The 17,200-nt window shown below is 40.2% G+C and overlaps 1 protein-coding gene across 12 annotated transcripts in view; it reads left to right on the top strand.

Annotated features, from left to right (window-relative positions):
- Positions 1–191: 191 nt before the first annotated feature.
- Positions 192–17,200, top strand: part of MBTD1 (mbt domain containing 1) — a 32,949-nt gene continuing 15,940 nt past the window's right edge. For 2 of the 12 annotated variants that reach the window (XR_003963257.4, XM_030287557.4), the window contains exons 1-8: positions 193–585; positions 7,918–8,119; positions 9,256–9,395; positions 9,955–10,069; positions 10,159–10,244; positions 15,717–15,834; positions 16,484–16,618; positions 17,071–17,159. Coding sequence is in view for 11 of the 12 variants with exons in the window: in XM_030287557.4 (XP_030143417.1) it covers positions 565–585; positions 7,918–8,119; positions 9,256–9,395; positions 9,955–10,069; positions 10,159–10,244; positions 15,717–15,834; positions 16,484–16,618; positions 17,071–17,159 (906 nt within the window). In the remaining variant the exon portion in view is untranslated. Of the gene's footprint in view, positions 586–2,225; positions 2,415–7,917; positions 8,120–9,255; positions 9,396–9,954; positions 10,070–10,158; positions 10,245–15,716; positions 15,835–16,483; positions 16,619–17,070; positions 17,160–17,200 lie in introns of those variants that run through there. The other 10 variants (XM_030287566.4, XM_030287559.4, XM_030287561.4 and 7 more) reach the window with 10 other exon arrangements.

Here is a 17,200-nt window from a genome sequence, read left to right as displayed (position 1 = left end):
TGGCTCATAACGCCAACACCCCCCATGTGACCGAGCCCCGCCCCCAGCGGCGACCCAGGGTCACGTGACTCCTTTCCGCCCCTCCCTTCGCCCTCAGCTCCCGCCCACCCTCGGCCGCACCACTGCGAACCCGCGGGGGGGAATCCCCCACTCGGGAGGCAACACGCGTCCCTCACCGGCTGTCCCTGGCCTCTCACCGGCACCTCCCGTGCGCACCGCCTCTCTCTGCCGGACACGGCTGCTCTTACACCGCGCAGCCCCTGCCTTGGCGCGGAGCGCCCACCCCCGGTAAGGAATGGTCTCGCCTAGCGGGGGGGAGGACTATGGCGGCGGGGCCGCTCCGCGCAGCCCCACGGCGGCGGGGGCGTGTCCGCGCCTGCGCAGCCGCGCGCTCGTGTTGTTGATGTACCGGCGGCCGCCGCCGGTCCCGCTCGGCCCGCGGCGCTCGCAGCGGCCGAACCGCCCGGGCCGTCCCCGCCCCGCCGGGCCCGGCCCCCGCCGCGCCCCCGCCCCGCCCCGCCCCGCGCGCGGAGGCAGCAGGCGGCCCCTGCCCATGAGGGCCTGATGGAAAACACAAAGGAGCTGGTGAGTACCGGAGCCCGCGGGCCGCGCGGGGGGCGGGAGCGGAGCGATCCTCGGTGCCCGTGCGGGAGGGAGGCGGGGCGGGCGCGGGGTGCGGTGAGGGGCTGTGCCCTGCCGGGTGCGGGGCCGTGTCCCGCCGGGGTGCGGGGCTGCCGGGGCCGTGCCCCACCGGGCCGGGCCGGCGCTGCTCCGCCCGCGGGGTCCCGTCCCGGGGAGCCGCGGCGGGTTCCGCCCGGGCACGTGGCGCTGCCCCTTTGTGCGGCTCCGGTTTTGTCCCTCGCCCCTCTCTCCTCCTGCTCCGAGAAAAGTTTCAGCTCCATCTGCTTCTCCCCCTGCTCCGCTGTCGTGCCGCGTTTCAGTAACTTCCTCCTGTTGTTTCAGCCTTTTAAAGTTCAGTTTTTCGGCGTGGTCACGTTAAGTGCTTGAGAGTTTTCTTTTTTATCAGCACTTCAAAAGTTTTGGATTCTTTGCGGCCACTTCCTCCCCTCTCCGTGCAATTTTTGTGTCTTCTGATGTTGTGATTTTGTTCTTTTTGTGAGGAGTAGGAAACTCGTGAAACCAGTTTCACTGTCAGGTTGTTGCTGGAAATGTTTGAAAGTGTAGCAATTTCTGCCCAGAGTGGCTTTGAAAATTAGAAGTCCTGCTACAAAGCGTATGCTGATCATAGTGATAAATTCTGTGTGTGAAAAAGCAATTTATTTTAAAATGTGACTTGCAACTGTTGTGATTTTTCAAACCTAAACCTAGTCAAAACTGAAAGCTGCAGGGCAATCTCTTGTATTTAATATTAAAATTATTTTGCAGGTTTGAGGACCTGCGTTTACCTATTAATTGCATTCAACAGTTTGATTTTGACTGAAACGGAATGGATTAAGGCTATGAGAGTCTAATCTGGAGCCTTCAATGAGAACTAAAATAATATATTCCATTAAGAAGGCAATAAAACTTGGCAGGTTAATTGTCTTTACTAAGTTCTTCAGCCTAGGCATTATTTTGAGGAAGTGAGTAATGAGGGCTGTAGGAAACGATGCAGAGGGATCTTGTCTCCCAAGAACAGTTTAAGTGTTGTTCTTGAGAATATTTGGGCTTGTGCACATGCAGAAAGATTGCAAACTGGAAGTAAGAATTCTCTTCGCTGTTCCCTAAAGAGCAAGGTGCCTCTGGCAGCAGTGGTAACATGCACAAAAGTTCCTTCTCTTTGACTTTCATTTCTCTTACCTTCTAAAATTTGATTTAATTTTGCAAGGCTTTTCATATCTCCTGCAAACCACTGCTGCATTCCTTCATTTCTCAGGTAAGTTGGTATACTCTGGGGATGTGGGATCCTTTGCTGAACCTGGCTCTGAGCACGTGGAATGAATTCAGGTGTTGAAGACTTTGGTTTTGGGTTGGTGGTGGTTTTGGGGTTCTTTAGATTTAAATTTGTTTGTTTTATTTGGGGTTTTGTTTGTTTGTTTTAATGGTAACACAGTGTTTAAAGTGAAATATTTGCCTCTTCCTGATACTCCTGTAAGGGCTTTGTAGAAATATAATAGAGTTTGTAACAGATTTTTAGTTTTATCAAAACTCAGATATTTCACAGATTAATCATCACACCCCCCCTCCAAAATTTCCTGCTAATGTGATATATTTTTTTATGAAAGAGTCTCCCCTCTTGTGTGAAACCCCCTGGGGAAGAGGCTATGGACAAAACCATTGACAAACAGCAGAAACTGGCTTCAGACAAAATGCTGTCATACATAGCAAATGAAGAGACAGGAAAAAACATTTCTGTAATTTTCCAGCAGAGATTTTACTTATAATAAGAGTGGAAGGCACATTTCCAGATAGAGGTGAGTTGCTTATATAAAAAAAGTAAGTTTGGTTGGTTCTGATTTCCAAGAATCCCAAGATGTTTAGTTTTGGGGTCTTTGTTTGTTTTTAATGAAAGCTGAAAGTGTGTTTTCTTTAAATTGGTGCCATGTTTGAATTTTCTTTTTTGGTCATTTTCTGAGGCACAATTAGGCCTCGGAACACAACTCAGTTCCACACGGACAAGCTACTATTCTACTGTAAATTGTTGTGGCCAACTTGCATTCAAAAGAGATAAATTCAAAATAAATTAATTCTGTTGTGGTGTTTCCTTAACATCCAGAGCTGAAACTAAGTTTGTAGCATAAAGCATCAATGAACTATTGGAAACAAAACCTGTGCATCAAATTTAACTTGGAAATACCCTTGGATCCATTAAGGATATGTGATTGAAGTAAATTTGTCTTATGACAGACCCTTGGCTTGAAGGTTGTGGTGCCCTCATTGTTGACCCATCTGTCCTTAGTTCTGTCCCGTTTGGAGGGTTGGAGCTGAATATGGGAAGTGATGCCTCTGTTCAAGTGCTGGTGTACCTTTGCTGAGCTACAGCTCTTGTACTCCAAGCTCCAAATTGCTGCCATTCTGAGTTCAAGCCCCAGGTTGAATTAAAAAGTAGCAATAACCATTTGGAGTGGTTTGAAACCTTTCTGTGGCTGTTTTGGATCTTCCTCCTGTGGCCAGCTGCACTTACCCGGGGGCAGCAGGTTTGGTTACACAACAATGGGGTGTTGTTGGTGCAAGTTCTTACCTTCAAAACTCTTTTGCATAAATTTTGCCAATGCTTGAGTATAGTCTTCATCAAGACACTAAAGCCATTTCCTAAGTAAGTGCTTGATGTCTAAATAAGATGAAATGGTTTCTGGTTTTGCCATGGATTGCTCACTCTTTGTGCCCATTTTTTGTGTTGTAAGAATAGTTACTAAACTCAAAGAATGTATGCTATAATGTGTTGACCAAATTCAGTGTGTGTGTATATATATATGTGTATAAAAATGTATGTTTAGAGTGAGAAACTGGTTATTTTCTGATTTGTTTAGAGTTGCCTTCCTGCTCTCAGGGAAACCAGTTTCCTTAACTATGTTCTTTTTCATACCACTTGCCTTATGTAATGCTTAATTAAGAGTATTTCTTAAAAATATTCCTGTTGTCAAGTATTCACAGGGAGGAGGGGAAGAACAGGAAAATGGGAAGTTGGGCAGAATAAGAAAGCAGTTCTTAAGGGTTCCTTTCTCCACCCATCACTTCAATAAAGAAAAGTATGCAAAAAAAAAAAAAAGAAAGAAAGAAAATGAAGAAAAGTACCCCCGAGCAAACAGTCTGGGGTAATTTGCCAGTGCTGCTCATGATACATTTCACAGTGCTCTGACTGAAAACCTCTGTTGAGGAATGAGTAATCTTATTAGGAAAATAAATCTTAGCCAGAATGCCTGAAAGTTTGTCTTGCTCTTTTGTTTGTGCATTTCTTCTGCTTAATGTACAGATAAACTCTATTAGTGGCGTAGTTACTCAAGCTGCTGCTCTTTTGGCATTAACCAGCTGCAAGGTTCTGTTTTGTAGCAAGCCAGGCTCCTGCTCCAAGCAGTTTCTGTGGATAGGCAAGAGGCTGGTCCGTGTTTTGTTAGAAGTTGAATACTGTTTGGGTTGTGTTTTGAGGAAAAGACAATCTCCTCAGCATGATTTTTAGTGCTGAGTCCAGCTTTGAAGAGTAGGAAGCTGGCTTTATCTTGATTTAAGGATTGGAGTGTTTTTTTTGCACTCCTCTTTTTGACTCCAAGGACATGTAGCTGCTGTGGGGAGATGCTGCTTTGGACAGACAAGGTGTTGCTGTCATCTGTGAAGCCTAAAAGGACTTGTCAAGAATTGCTTGTCCTTCACATGCCTAGAAATGACTTCCAACATTGCTTGTTCTGTTACCTCACCAGGGATGAGATGAGGCTCTTTGATCTGTCATTTCCTGGGTTCTCCTTTTGCCTTTTCCAGAGATAGGAGGGATAACAACAAAGGGAGAGAGAATGTGTACATAGTAGATGGTTTCAGTTTCCTGGTATCTCTAATCAAGCTCACCAAAGGGTATTAGAGGCCACCAGCACTTCAGGAACTGTCGATGACATGGTTGAGAGCTTCTAGAAGAAGATTGAGGTCCTAGAAAATCAGAAAGGGGGAAGATTTGCACTTAATTTTCAAAAGAAAAAGGTGGAACCAATTAGCAAGAACTCAGCAGAAATTGCAGGCTGCTGCTGTACCCAAGCAGCTGCTTTATCTTGGTTATAATTCTGTCTGAGGTATACATTGTCCTTTTTATAAGGATGTGTCTTTGACCTTTGAATTCAAGCAATGCTCCTACTTTTTTCACTTCCAGATGTTAGAGCTCCTTTTCTTTTGTTCATCTGAATTCTGCAGGAAGGGTTATCAAAGCTTCCTCTTGTTCACTTTTTTCCTTACAAATACTGTGTTTCAACATGGGTTAAAAAGAACCTCTGTGGTGTTTATTATCAAAATAGAAGTGTTTTGATCTGCTCTAACAAAATTCCAGCATAGGTATTTGTATATCATCTTCCCTAACTTTCACCTACTTATGTTGGTTTCTTTCCTGCAAACTCTGCCTTTTTGAAATCTCACAAAACATTTTGAGTAGTTTCCCCAATTGCAATCCAAGTAATAACTACAAATTCACATTAAGAATGTCCTGCATAAATTATCTGGCAAGAGCTGGGATACAAATTTTTTATAAAAACTACAGTATTATTTTAAAATGATAAGCAAAACTACTGATTTGAATTGTAGATTTGATATTCAATAATTTTGAATTGGAACAGTTTGGCTGAATATTAAGTAAATGGAAAGGTGATACATGAGGTTTGTTTTGACAGTGTAGTTAAACTCAAAAACTTGATGATTGCTACTTTTGAAGTTGTATAAAACTGAAGAATGATTTTTCCTAATTGAGCGCCCAACTTTCCATTCACAAAGAGAAGCTGTTTTCCTTCCCATTTGTGGATATTTTGGCAAAGAGAGCTTAGCAGTAATAATGAGGTGCTGAATGGAAGTGATGCAAAAGAACAACAAAAAGAGCCAGGTGCACTGTTGTGGTTACCTTGCCCTGTGCTTCAGCTTCTGGTCCTTCACCTTGCCCCCAGCTTCCCAGTTCTTCCACCTTCCCTGGCAGTGGGAGCAGAGCTGCCATGGGGAGTTGGAAGAACTGGAAATAAGCTGCACTTTAATTCCTTCTGAGTGGCAACAGCATTTAAGACCTGAGCAAAGTTACCACCTTATAGGTCCAAAGCTCTCCACTCTGGAGTGGGAAGAGATATCCTGAGACAGGCTTGTACTGCAGCTCTGCAAGAGGGCTGAAGCCATAGGATCACACCTTGGTGTAGGATGAGGCCCTAATCCCCTAGTGAAACCAGACCAGCTGTCTTAGAGGATGAGGACATGAGCAGGGAGATCCTTCACTGGGCTTTGAAACACCTCAAGTATCTGTCCCTAAAACCTCCTGTGCATCACAGTGCTTTGGTAGTACTGCTGGGAATGGTTCCTATGGAATCACAATTTATATCTTAGCAGAGACTGTGGTGAAGAGAGCTTAAATACTGTGAGATATTAAGGAGTTCCCGAAATCTTCAGGAAGATGACTAGTTTTCATCTTCTGCTCGGAAAATTCCTGGCAATGTTGGCAGGACGCTGTATCCATGGCAATGTTGTGCTCATCTTCTGCCTTAAGCTGCACACATGTGCACACACAAACAAGTCACTGGTCACGCATGTAGGTGGCAGATGGGACAGGTGACACTGCTGCCAGCACGGGTCAGGGCTGAGCTTTGCCTTGGCTCAGTGTTTCCTCTAACAATCCCATGGGCTTGTTTCAGGTTATGACCTATCCTAAACTTGATTTGATTTAATACAATTCTAATTTTTTTTATTTTTTTTTTGCCTGGAGAGTATAATCATAATTAACATTATACTGACTTGGTTGTTTTGTTTCAGAACTACTCTAAGTGTGTTTAAAGTGTTTGCCTTTTTGCATAAGCTTTTGTGCTTACTGGGTTTCTGGAGAATTTTTTTTTTTTTTTTAATAATTGCATTGGGTCAGTGTGGAAATTAGTTTTCCCTTGTACCTATTAGGAAATTCTTCCATAATAGGATTTATTTAGATTGCAAAGTAGAATATATTATAATAATGGCATAACATGGCAGAAAAAGGCTTGAACAAGATCTAACAATAAAGATGTTCAGGCATATGCTCTAGGAAAGGGATTTGGGGAATTGTGACGAAATCTTGAAGCTATGAATCCAAATGTAATTTAAGAAGGAAAAGCCCAATCACATTACTTTTCTCTTTACACTGACTTTTAAATAAAATTAGCTCTTGGAAAGGGAAGTTGAGCCAAAGGCTTTCTTAATTTTTCTTATTTTCTTGTCTATCCTTCACTCCCCTAACTTGTGCTTATATTGTAGAATTTCTTGGTTTTCTCTTTATTTCCTCCCAAACTTAGTAGATACAAAGATTATGGAAATAATATGAAATATAATTTTTTTTTTAGCTTAATGAGGGCAGTTCACATAGGAGTAGTCTTGTTTCAATAGAGCTGTGTAAGATATTAATAAGTGAAAGCTGTCACTTTACCAAAATTTATTTGATGGATGTGCCTCAGAAAAAGTGCATCAGTTAATCTCTTGCTTCTTTACTGTCTTTGCTGGAAATTGCTTAACTGTCGTGCCTTCTGCAAAATTGTGTGGTTTTATCCTACTTCAGATTTTTTTATTATAGAAAAACTATTATGTAACAAGTTTTTTGTATATGACAGTGGCAAATTAGTCACCTTTCTCTCTTTCAGCATTTGTACAGACCCTATTGCCATAGTAACTGAGCTCTTCATAATGGTTAATGTATTAATCCTCTGAACAGCCCCGTGAGCTGGAGAGGTGTTCCTGCTTCACACGGGACTCACGGAATCATAGGGGAGCTGAGTGATTTATGGATAACCCCACCAGCCAATAAGAGCAGAGCCTCTCATTCCTTTTGCTGTGCTATAAGTGCCCTCTTGATTGAACTGTCTTTTCTGTGCCCAGCTTTCTCAAATGAAGGAATTTTAGTGGAATTGGCTGCAGCCATCTGGAATGTGCTCATTTGCATATAAGATCGGTGTGGCTGTCAGTGCTCAGCTCATCAGACTTAATGAACTCTAAAGATACCAAGGAAATTAAATGTATGGATGGCTCCTGTGTATTCTCAGTGGATCATGAGATAGTTTTTTTTTTCTTTCTGTATATCACAACACCAAAAATTGGCCAGTTTTGATTATACCAATGCTCACATAATTGGCAATACATGGTTCATGTCTGTGCTGATACAGCAGTGCCTTAGAATATCTGCTTTTGAAGACTGACCTGTGAAACTTTTTAAGCTTGACTTAGAAATCTTTCCATTCAGAACATTCTGCTATTCTTTGTTTTTTTTGTTGTTTGGTTATTTTTAATTTTTAGACAGAACATAGTTCCCGAGTGGAAAGGAAACGCCAAGACTCGTTCGGGATGTTTGACGGTTATGATAGTTGTAGTGAGGACACCAGCAGCAGCTCCAGTTCAGATGAAAGTGAGGAGGAGGTTGCTCCTTTGCCATCCAGTCTCCCAATTATCAAGAACAATGGGCAAGTTTATACTTATCCAGATGGCAAATCTGGCATGGGTAAGTATATGTACTGTGTGGGTGCAAGGAGCTGGATATTGATGGATTTTAGCCTGTGCTGGGTTGTGAGGGTCCCATCCCAAATGTTGGTCCCACTGTAAAGGGACCAAAGCAGCTAAAGGGTTGGGGTTGGTTGGTTTTGGGAAGGGGAATTCTTTGGGTTCTGCTAAACTGAAATAAGAGAGGGTTTGAAACCTGCTGACAGGGAAGAAATAGTATGGGAACATCTGCCCTCCTGTTAAATGTGTTGTGTTTGCACATGCATGTGCGTATTCTCTTGTGCATCAGTTTTGTTCTTGGAGCGTTGAGGACAATGTCAGTGTGTTGTGTCTATGCCAGGGCATGCCTTCTCTCTGCCCTTTATGTTACACATACAATACATTTAAATATTTCTTCCTATACTAGGAAAACTTCATTACTGCTACTGTATAAAAACTGTGAGTGTTTACCTGTTCACTCCTCACTAGCTGTGAGCTGGAGAATACTAGAAAAATAAATTGAAAGGGAAGATTTCTTTTATCAGGGAAGAATATTTTATGTGAAATCCTAGTGATTAGTGTAGAGCTCTCTCTGGGCAGATTTGGGGTGTTGTCTCACTGGCATTAGTTTGTCTCCAGGTCTTACCCACATACACTGTGGGTGATGCTGTCCATCTCTGAAACATTATTCTAGCCAGAAGAAAAACACTGGTGGGCTGGAGTACTTGGGATACACTAATTTATTAATCAAACAGAAGATCTGGTTTTATTTCAGGTTGGAAGTATTCAATATTTAGAGGAAACCAAGATTGGCAAGCCCAGATTCAAAGCAGATGCTTCCTTGAGAACAGTGAAAAACCAAAAATCGGCTTGAGCTGATTTAGCTGGGTCATTCATTTGCATGGGGGTGAAATTAATAGTGAGCAGAAAGAGGCACTGTTTTACCAGTGAACTTGAGGTTCTTGCTGTTTCACTGTTATTAGTGGTGGTGTTTTAAATTTTTTTTCCTGTGCAATTTTCTTTGGGGTCGAGCCCTCAGAAACTGTTTGACAGTACCACCTCCAAGACCTTCATTCTGTTGTCTATGCTCTGAATTTTTACTGCGATTTTTAACTACACTCTTAATATTTTAAGGTTTTTTTTCTCTCCTCTGATTAGCTACGTGTGAGATGTGTGGGATGGTTGGTGTCCGGGATGCTTTTTACTCTAAAACCAAGCGCTTCTGCAGCGTGTCGTGCTCCAGAAGCTATTCCTCCAACTCCAAGAAGGCCAGCATTCTGGCCAGGCTTCAGGTAGCGGTACAGACACCGTTTTCTTTACATCCTTTCTGTCGTCTCTGGTGGTAAAATTGGGTATTTGTACAGATGGCTGCATGTTTTAAGATAAGTTTTCTTGGGTTTGAGGGTTTTCTTTATAGAGTTGCAAAATAGGTATATGTCCGTTGACTTAAAATATTCATCAAGTAATCATCCAGGCATGTTTGAGTATTTGAGAAATGTCAAGAAATATCATTATACCTTGTCTCAAATTCATTGCAATAAATGCCAAGAAATTTCGTTTGCTATAAGTTAGATTAAAAGTTCTTCCTTTTGACCTGCTTTTAAGAGATATCTTTTTTTCAGGTAAACAACAGTGAATCTATAGTGCTGTTCAAGTTGGGATAGTAGTACAAAAGTCATCTTTTGGACACTCCTTACTACTGGTTTTTAAATTTATTTTATAATGCATGTGTGATACTTAGTCTCTGTGTACTTCTGATTTTAGTTTAAATCTGTCAAAGATAGCTGCAGACCTGTGGAAATTTCTTGTCAGGAGTTTAGAAGGGTGTTATTTACTTGGGTTGTTTTTTTTTTTTAGGGTAAACCTCCAACAAAGAAGGCTAAAGTCCTACAAAAACAGCCCTTAGTGGCTAAATTAGCAGCATATGCCCAATACCAAGCAACTTTACAAAACCAGGCAAAGACAAAAGCAGGTAACAGCATATAAATGGAGCTGAAACAAAAGCACTGAAAGATTTGTGCTTCATGAGCAGCTTCCTAACCGAAATAACTTTTCCCTTAGCAGCTGTCCCTGTGGAAGGTTTCAGCTGGGGTAACTACATCAATAGTAATAGCTTTACAGCAGCACCTGTTACCTGCTTTAAACACGTGAGTATTTCTCAGTTTGTGCTTTCCTTTTCTGTGTGTCTATAAGTGAGTCCGTGGAAGTTCTTGAATTAATTTTTTAAAAACATTCATGTCCAAATATTTTCATGATCTATGAAATATTAACTGTGAGTATGACTACTTTTTAGATAACTTATCTGTCCTTTAAAATCATTCTGAACACCATCAATTATTTTCATTGTATGTACACGCTCATAAATAAAAAGGCTCTTACATACTTGAGAATTGTTTTTCTTATGTCCAAGTCACAAAATCATCATGTACTGCAGAGTAACAAACCAGCCAAGTCAAGCTGTACTGAAAACAGTTACAAAAGGATTTTTAGATTAAGTCAGGCCTGTTACATTGTGTTGGACTGATCTTTTCATTACATACTTATATTTGGGGTTTTCTTTCTTAATTTTTAGTCAGATTCTCCCTGTCAGTCATGCTGCCAGGTAGTCTAGTATAGGGGAAAATTAAGGCTGTTGAGAAATCTGAAATTTAAAAAGTTGGTTTTCTTTGTTTTAGAGTTTCAAAAGTTTCAGGCAAAAAGACATTCTTTAATGACTGAGGAAATTAGGGGTTGGGAAAATACTTAGCGTCGTCTGTCTTTAATGTGGTTATAAAATTCCAGTAATTAGACATTAGACTGACAATTAAAATATTGTCAGTACTTTCTGTCTCAAGTATAAGTGTTGACAGAAGGTGTTTTCTCAGCATATTTTTTAATTTGAGAAGTTAAAGTGTACTGTATTACAAAACTTTTATCTTGCTCTAAATTATGTGCTGAAAGTTGTAATCAAAACAAACATTTTGCTTCATGGAAGTTGTCCATGAGAGAGAAGAGAAATATTTTCTCTCCAGCTCAGGAATTCCTGCTGAGCCCTCTCAGATCATAAAGCAGTGGGAGCTGAGGGCTCCTGGCAGTTGGCACTCTGTGAATAGTGCCCTTTATGCTCAGAGGCCTCAGCTACTGCCCAGAACAGAGCCTTGCGTTAGGGGAACTTGGGGAATTTGTATCAAATTCCACGTGCTTGAGTCAGCATGTTTGCACTGTGCTTTCACAGCTGTGTACATGTAATAAGTGAATTCATAGTCCATATCAAAAAGTATCATTTGATAACATGGGCTGTGCTATTCTATCTACAAACGTCTCAGTGTGGGTGACATCCTCTATTAGAGACAGCTGCAATTGTCAGATCACTTGTAAATTATGCTATGTCCTTACATTTAATTAAAATCAGGTGTATCTTTCTCACTGCTTCATCTGCACAGTGCCCCAGTAATGTGAACCAAGACCACAATCATGGTCACATTGTACCTCAGAAATTTTCACAAGATTATGGCAACAGTGCTACCAAGTAGCCTTTAAGTTGTTTCTTTTCTGTCCTCATTTTCCTTTTTCATACAAGTAAAATGCAAATCCTGCAGTTTTCTTTGGAGATTTCTACTTCTTTGATGGATATGAGTTAGTGTTATAAGGGTATGATTTGCATTTAACTTTGCTGTAATTATTTCCTTGAAAAATACATTATTTAGACCAGTCAGAATCTGAAAAACACGTCAGTGCTCTTTTGTCAGGTCCTTCGCTTTGTCCCACTCTCCACTGATAATTAAACAGTATTCTTTTTGACTTTCTGGAAAGATTATTGCTGTTTTCTGTATACTGTATTGCTTTGATTTGTAAAAGTTTGTATTAGTTGTTTCTTCACCATCCATATTACGGATTTGATGCACCTGTATGTGTGTGATTGAATATATAAAGCTTATTCTGTTCAAGATCAAAGTTTTGAGTCGACAGTAAAATCATGACATATCTACCCTTAAATTCATCATTCAATAAAATATATTGAATTTACTGGTTATACTGGGTATATCTTTATGGATATTTGATAGGGAACATTAGGATCAATATTAAAGAAAATTTAAAGGAATTATGAGATGTGAGATTTTGCTTGGTTTTTTTTTAATAACCTGGCATACTTCATTATCTCAGGTCTGATGTAGAATTCACACATCAGTTTCTCTAGTTTTGTTTCTTTTCTGGGAAGTTATTTCTTTCAATTGAAAACAGCTACATTTTAGAATTAAAGTATCTAAATCTTAGGAAGTTCTTTCTCTTTATGATAAGAATTAATTTGAAAGTATTTTGATGTGCTTTTTGTGCTTCCATGCTACATTTATTCCAGACTTGAGTGTTGAGCAACGCTAACGAAATTCAGTGGCAATAGAGTGGCCATGCCCATGACTTCAGCATTCAGTAAGCTGAAGTAGGGAGCTGCTTTGGTTTATATCCTACAGGAAGCCCATGACAATGCCAGAATTCCTATTTGTGCACCTTGCAGCCTCTTTTTTTATTTTGTCAAATTGCATTAATCAGGCACACAGCAGTAGCTGCTGTAAGGAGAAAAACTCAACGTTTTTAATATTGAGTTATAGCTTAGTCACATACAGTGAGCTCATTGCTGACTTGCATTCACTTTTTCTCCTCTAAACACATTTTAGTCTTTTCTATAGTTGCTTTTATTAGTTCAAACCATTCCTACAACTGAAAGCAAATTACAGTGGTTTGAGTTATTTCTCAGTACTACTTACTGGAAAATTTTATGCATAATTAAGAGCAATTATTTCTTTTCACTCCGTTTCTAATGAGAGGCACATTTCCTGAAGTTCTTTCTTCCACCTGAATTTTATTCTGAGCTGAAATATTTTCATTCTCTTGATTTCATCTGTTTTTAAACTATATCCAGTGATTTAAGGGAGGATTTCCAGGATGCTACACTGGGTGGCAGTGTTCTGCTTTGGAGGTGTTTGTTTAAACCATTTTGCATGTTTTCTCCTCTGGCATTACCTGTTGGGGCACTGCTCACACACGAGGTTTCAGCATTCCATACAATTCAGGAATTGGTAGCATCACCATCAGGATTTGCAATTAAAATCCTGATTTAATTTAAAGTCTGGAATTAGGGCAGTGTTGATGCCATCCAAAACTTCTAGAAGCCACTTATTTAAGCCATGTGAGCTCTTTATTCAGGTGCATATGTGGAATACTTGGCCTTTAGATGCTCCTGTCAAACAGGCCCTTCCTGACTGCACCTTACCTTGCAGAGAAGGCCCTTGGTGCTCACAGATAGAGCCCTCCCAGGTCATGTCCCGGAGCAGGAAGCCAGGAACCAGCTCTTCCTTGTTTGGGAGTGATGTGAAGTGGATCTCTTCGTCATGAGTCTGAAAGGTAAATTTGTTCTTACCTGTAAATGATGGTTCTGCTAGTTCACACTATGCCAATCCAGACTGCAGTCACCTTCCAGCCAGAAGATAAGTAAGACTTAACACTTCTCTAGTGCATTTTGAGTTTTTAAAAGCACTCTTTGAACACTGATTGATTAATCAGATGAGACAGAGGAGAAATGAAGGAAGATGGCTGTCACAGCCCTGGGTTATCCAGGTCTTCCTGTTTCAAGGATGTCCCTAATGAGTGAAGGAGACTTAAGACAGTGCAGTGTAGCAGGTGTGCTGTAAACCATCCCTCAGGACAGTGTCATTGTCTGACATTTCAGCAGTGATGCTGCACAGGATGGCTTCCTTCTTGAAAGGGTGAGCCATATGGATTGGTGTAGGAGAACTAGCAGAACCAATGTTTTCACAGACAAGGACAAATTTAACTTTCTGCTATTTCCGTCTATACCAATCCACGCTCTGGAAATGAAATTTCCATTATAGGTTGATGTCAGGAGAAGTGTTTTGATGTACTGTTCTCTCTGAATCAACTGAATAGATGAGCAGGCAATAAAATGTACTTCACTTCAGTGCAGCTGGATTATGAAATTAGTCAGCACTGTTATTTCTGATTGTTTGGCTTCATCTTTCTTTACAGGCAACAAGATTTGATAAAATACATGGTTTGAAAAGTTTATTTCCTCAATTCAATTCAAAAACCTACACATGTCAATTTAGGGAGGGTAGTGATCACGGGATGGGACTTAAGTTGTAGCTGCCTATTTTGTTTGTGAAAATAAGCCATCATCTTTTCAGTTGGATTTTTCTCTGGCTGCAGTTGGCAGAAGAGAGCTCTGTGGTCTAGACTGGTGTAGATGGGACATAGCAGAACATGAAGAGACCAGGCTTCAAGAATACAAACTGGCATACCTACATTTCCTTTAAGAGTTGAAATTAGTTTTAAGTTTTGTATAACCTCGAATGCTTCAACTAGTGAAGGGTTTCCTTTTTTTAAGATAAATTCAGCTTCTAGTGCTGCTAATGGCAATTGCTGATTGCCAGCAAAATTCCAGTGTTGTCATTTTCAGTCATTCAGGATTAATCCAGATTTCTTCACTTGTAGCTTCTATGCAGTTGGAGGCTATTCCCACTGAGTGATTCAGTTCTCTGGGTTCACAAAGAGTGAATGAGACAGTGCAGAGCCAGAGGATCCCTCCTATCAGTCCCAGTGATAGCTGGGTAATCTCTGAACTGATAAGAATTAATTTTTCTCAGAATTTTTGTGGCTGTTGTTATAGAACACCCAAAATATGAATCTCTCTCTCTCCTGCGTAGTCTCAAGTTTAATGCAGACTGAGACATTTTCTAGCTTATTACCAATATAACTTGGGTTGAGTTACTGTTAAGAATTTAGGTTCTTCAGCACTGTGCATTTCTCTTATCTACAGTACCATCTTTGATTGACATTTCATTATGCTCTGTTCAACAAAATGTTCTTCTGGAGATAGCAAACTAAATGTAATTTCTATCACCAGTTTCTGCAAACCCTTACGAGTTTGTCAGGTGGATATTCCTTCTTGTTCCTAACACATTCCTCACATGGGACAGTGTAAGGGATCTTGCTGTGCCTTTCCTTCTGGTGTTCATTAAAAAGGTGCCACTCGGAGCCTTATGTTCTTTTTGTCTGTTCCATGGAGTGATCACTTGCAGGTGATGTGAAAGCCTGTTCCTCTGAGAGGAGGTGAACCAGTGGGTGATAAACCCCATCATAATAAATCATCAGAATAGATTGAAGAAATAATTTTTAGTTATTCTTCCAGCAGCATGCATGACTTGCAGAATTTAATGGTTTTGATGTCTGTGCTTACAGGTACCATGATTTTCTTGCAAGTAGAATTGCATAGCAATTTCCACCATTCTTACTGACATCAGTAGTTTCTTCCTAATTGAAACATCATAGAATAAAACTGACCTTTGAGAATGTACAATTTGTGCTTAACTGCTATTTAAACTTGGAATACTATGGGTTTTTTCAGTAAATACAGAGGAATAATTGGATACAGTTACAGGATTATGCATAGTTGTCAAATCAAAACAAACGTAGGTTCTCATAGAAACAGTGGTTTCTAACCATGTATTTTTTATATGTATATTGAAAGTTTTGTCTTTTTAAGTTGCTTGTAGCACGCTGAGATAACAGAAAATTAATATTTTCACATGGTGAGCTGATGACTTTTTAACCCCAAACCTTGACAGGCACCCATGGGGACTTGCTGGGGTGATATTGCAGAAGGAGTGCGAGTGGAGGTTCCAAACTCTGACTGCAGCCTACCTACCAAAGTCTTCTGGATAGCTGGAATTGTAAAATTAGCAGGTAAATGTGTTTTAGTTGCAATTAAAATAGTCAAAAGAGCTGTGTGAAGAGATCAAGTACTTTAGTCAGTGATCACCTGGTGAGAGTAATGCTGACACTGGTCAGGTTGGCAGAGCTGTGTCTGTGGGTTATACATTGTAGTGCTGTCACTGTTCTACTGTGATGCTTGAGAATGTCTCTCCTTGGTTTAGTTTTCTTAGTATTGCCTCAGAGTGCAGTAAGAGCAGTGCAGAGCAGAAAGGAGACATGGTATAAGAGCTGTCAGGAAGCCTCCTTATACAAATCACTTTTCTGGGTAAAAAGTTAGAAATTCAAGGTTACAGATCTAAGATACGAAAAAGCAGATACTGTGCGTAATTAATTTTGTCCTCTTTTGTGCAACTTCTAAAGGTTTATAGTTCAAGAATTTTAATCTTATTTAAATTTACTTACATGATAAGACGTGTACGTTTATCAAAGTAATCCTGTGCATTAATAGCATCCAAAAAACAACCTTGCTATAAAAAAGCCATGCTATAAAAAACCTTGCCATTAAAAATTTCATTTAGAAAACCAATATAATGTACATGATGATTGGTCAAGAAATATTCATACATATTTTATAATCTTGTTTAATTATTGTATTTTTTTTTTAAATGCTTTGTTTCAGGCTACAATGCCCTGCTGAGATATGAAGGCTTTGAAAATGATTCAAGTCTTGACTTCTGGTGCAACGTTTGTGGGTCTGACATTCACCCAGTTGGTTGGTGTGCAACCAGTGGGAAGCCCTTAGTTCCTCCTCGAAGTATGTAAATAGTAGTCTTACTGACTGATTTCAAAGTCTCTTTATTAAACTAAATTTGCTCATGGTCCAGATATCAAAATATTCTTTTATCATAACTTTTTCAACAGTTATGAATTAATAATTTTAACTTTTGACTGATGCTATAGTTCTCATATCAGCCCATCTGATACGACTCAAAGCTTTTAAGATTGGGGTGGCAGCAGTTTGCTAATCAGTGATGAGAACGTGCACTGATTTTATTTATACTTTGTTATTAAGTTGTTTACCCTGGCCCATAAACTTAATCTTGGATAGCATTCATTCTCTTAAGAGCCTTTTTGTCATTATTGTCATCTAGGCCTTTTAATAGTCATCTGGGATTTCTTCATTACATATTCCAGACTCTAATATTGTCTCTACCAGGCGCAATTAAAAACCAGTGGCTTATTTTTTTTCCCCTTCATTTGTAACAGCCATCCAGCACAAATACACAAACTGGAAAGCTTTTCTAGTGAAACGACTTACTGGTGCCAAAACACTTCCTCCTGACTTTTCTCAGAAGGTAAGGCTGATCCAGTATCAGTGATGTTCTGTAAGGAAAAC

The sequence above is a fragment of the Taeniopygia guttata genome, chromosome 18 (genome assembly GCF_048771995.1).
Source record: "Taeniopygia guttata chromosome 18, bTaeGut7.mat, whole genome shotgun sequence".
In the NCBI taxonomy this organism is placed as follows: Eukaryota; Metazoa; Chordata; class Aves; order Passeriformes; family Estrildidae; genus Taeniopygia; species Taeniopygia guttata.
The sequence above is the reverse complement of the archived record's forward strand: the minus strand, read 5'-3'. Positions and strand labels throughout refer to the sequence as shown.